This window comes from Trematomus bernacchii, unplaced genomic scaffold, assembly GCF_902827165.1.
Source record: "Trematomus bernacchii unplaced genomic scaffold, fTreBer1.1, whole genome shotgun sequence".
Classification (NCBI taxonomy): Eukaryota; Metazoa; Chordata; class Actinopteri; order Perciformes; family Nototheniidae; genus Trematomus; species Trematomus bernacchii.
In genome coordinates, this window is record NW_022987668.1 from 3,403,087 (window position 1) to 3,406,208 (window position 3,122).

General features: G+C 39.0%; 1 protein-coding gene across 1 annotated transcript in view; it reads left to right on the top strand.

The window, feature by feature from the left end:
• Positions 1–1,428: 1,428 nt before the first annotated feature.
• mtx2 (metaxin 2) overlaps positions 1,429–3,122 on the top strand; it is a 6,629-nt gene continuing 4,935 nt past the window's right edge. The window contains 2 exon segments of the mRNA XM_034135841.1: positions 1,429–1,617; positions 3,070–3,117. Coding sequence (XP_033991732.1) covers positions 1,578–1,617; positions 3,070–3,117 — 88 coding nt within the window. The 5' untranslated portion in view covers positions 1,429–1,577.

Here is a 3,122-nt window from a genome sequence, read left to right on the forward strand (position 1 = left end):
CGGATAAACGCTGATCCCTAATATTTAATCAAAACGACAGATCGCTTTAACTGCTTTCCAAAAGCCAAGACAGGGATAAAGTAACATCAGGAGTATAGGCTTTATGATAGACACACATACTAGTCTCCATATAGTTAAAAACCACATTCGGAGGATCTTAAATATAAGAAATATACAAAGGCTGCCATATGCGCATTTTACGCATTGTTTACGCACAGAGCAGGGCTACATGAGGTGAAATAAATATTCTGTGTGTGTGGTGTGTGTGTGTGTGTGTGTGTGTGTGTGTGTGTGTGTGTGTGTGTGTGTGTGTGTGTGTGTGTGTGGTGTGTGTGTGTGTGTGTGTTAAAATGGGTGGATGCAAGGGAAATGAGCGCCGAGAGCCATTAATTGGTGGCTTCCGGTCGAGTCGAGTTAAACGTGCAGGAGAGGCACAACGGGGGTTGACAACATGGCATATCTATCACATGCTGGAGATCCAGTCAGGCCAACTGAATACCAGATAAACACTCCAACCAAAGACAGAAAGCTATTGATTCTCTTCAAGCCTGCTATTGGAGATTGTGGCCACACAGAAGTGATGGGTATTTGACTTGCTTTGCTCTGCTGTAGGCTACACAGATCCCATGTTGTGAACAGTTGAATATATATTTGTGTGATATGCTTCAAACACAACAGTTAACACCTTTATCGATATTGGTATTATGGACATTCTATTCGAAATTAAAACCTGAAAAACAAATGATAAATTAACTTGATGTGCATGAAGCCTTTGGATATTACCAGAGTGCAAAACAGGCTCTATTTCAAGGCTATATTTTCTGAATATAATTCCAACTCTTCCTATTTTGTTAAACGCGAATTGTGCTAGTGCTTGGTGGACGTTGTTTATCACAAACCTGCCTCCTGCAGTCTGACTGTGGAGAAGCAGGAACGCCCTCTGCTGGTTGCTGTCATTATTGCAGCCTGGAAGAGAAAGGCACAACATGTCCGGGTCAAATCATTTGGAGATTGGCGATTAGTTATGAATTCCCCTGGAATAGAACAATTGGACTGCATAACAGTGGGAGTGGGATATAACTGGATTTGATTAAGATTAATTTGATTATTGTCATGAAGTGATACAAAAATATACACGTATTCATGAAACATACCAGCAATAAAACACTACTGTTTTTTAAGCTTAAAAGCTTAAAATCCTCAACCATGACCATTGTAAGTGTACTTTTGCGGTTGAGTGTTATTGGACACCACTATGGGGATTTCTGGTATTTTCTAACCCTGTATAAAATACCACTAAGCCAGATAATGTACTGAATAAAGATAAATAAATACGACAGAAAATTAGCTTTCCCTATTCCACACAGCTAGATTCACAACATCTGCAGCTCATGCGTAAAGGCAAGCGGAACTGAAAACAATCTGAGTTACATTTCCTCCTCGGGACATTAATCACGGACGGACCAGTCGGTGACAGCAGAACAGGCACTTGCCCTTAAACTCGCATACAGTGAAAATAACCTTATATTTAAATTAAATAACTATTGTTGAATCCATAAGGAAATATAAGCGTCACCATGTCTCTTGCGGCAGAGGCCTTCGTGTCGCAGATGGCAGGTAAGCCGTTGACTTTGCTTCTATTATTTATTTGTATGTCTATTACTATGTAGGCTATTTTAACTGTTTTCCATGTTATATACATTTTCTATGACTATTTTAAGAGATGTAAACAGTCTACAGTGGAGGACTTTGGAATGCAAATATCGTATGAAAGGTGCTATACAAAAAAAGCGTATTATTATTGTTGTAGGGTCAAGATAGCTTTAGCCTGCTAGCATAAGCTAACGTTTAAATGCTTGCGTTACACATACGTGACTATAGTAGTTTAATGAAGAAGGGGTTTTCTGTCATAACAGTAACAATGGTTATCCTTGTCCACCTGTATCAGTCTAGCTTTCATACAGGAGGACTGTCAAATTAGCTAAGAGTAGGGTGTCCTAAATGGCTACCTCTGTAAAGCATGTATTGTTGGATTACAACTCTACTATTGCTTTATAACGGATTAATGTTAAATGTACAAACCAAAGAAAAGACGGAGAAGTGTAGCGGGAACAGTTCAGGTGGATTAATGTCGATGTCAGTATTGTTTGCGAGTTACAAATCACGATTACTCTTAACTAAGTGCGGCTAAATAGTAATGTAAACCACTGACGTCAGTGCCAGGATGGCCGAATAACTTCTTCGTTGCTCAAATTGAGTGCTGATTGGCGCTGTTGTGGTCAGTGCTGCCACTGGTGGTCAAAAGCAGTACTGTGACTAACCGTTAAGAACCATAGGCAGACGTTAACAACTTCCCGCCGTTAGAGGCAGAAGTGAGCGCAGCTAGATAGAAGAACTACATTAGCGCCATCTTGGATTTTACATCAGTTGTATAGAGATTCATGACATGTACCGATAGCACATCACGGAACATCGTGTTTTTGTAACTTTATAAACCCCTGACATTAATTTGACCCTCCCTGAACTGTTTATAAGAAGTTCACCTGCCTCCTTAAGTGTTTTAAGTTTCAGAATTCGTCCGATTAGCAAGTTTATTGACGTTTTATGACTGGAATGCACCGGTTTTTAAACCGAGCTATACATGAGCAAACACATCATTCCTTTATTAGTCCCCCAGAAAATGTTCAGTGTTAAAAGGCAAGCAATAATAAAGTAGCTAACATGTTAAATATAGAGAAAAAGCACACATTCATAATAAAATAAAGACAAATAAGTCTCCATCCATGGTGTGGAGTAGCAGCATTTAAATAGGTAATTGAACATGAACATATGACATTTTGAGATACTATAACACATTATGTGTTGGTTATGGTTATTGCTCAGTAAAATGGCCAAAAGAAAAGAGTCTTTGCATCTATGGGGGCGTGTCTGTTAACTTTAATTAAATGTATTACACAATTAAATATGAGAATGTAAACTCATCAGCATTTCAACTCTTTAATAAGCCATCATATCACCTTATTATTGTGTAAATCTCTTTATATGTGTGTCTGTTTTTGACATCGACAGCTGCTGAGCCCTGGCCTGAATCGGCCACCTTGTACCAACCACTGAAGGGTGAG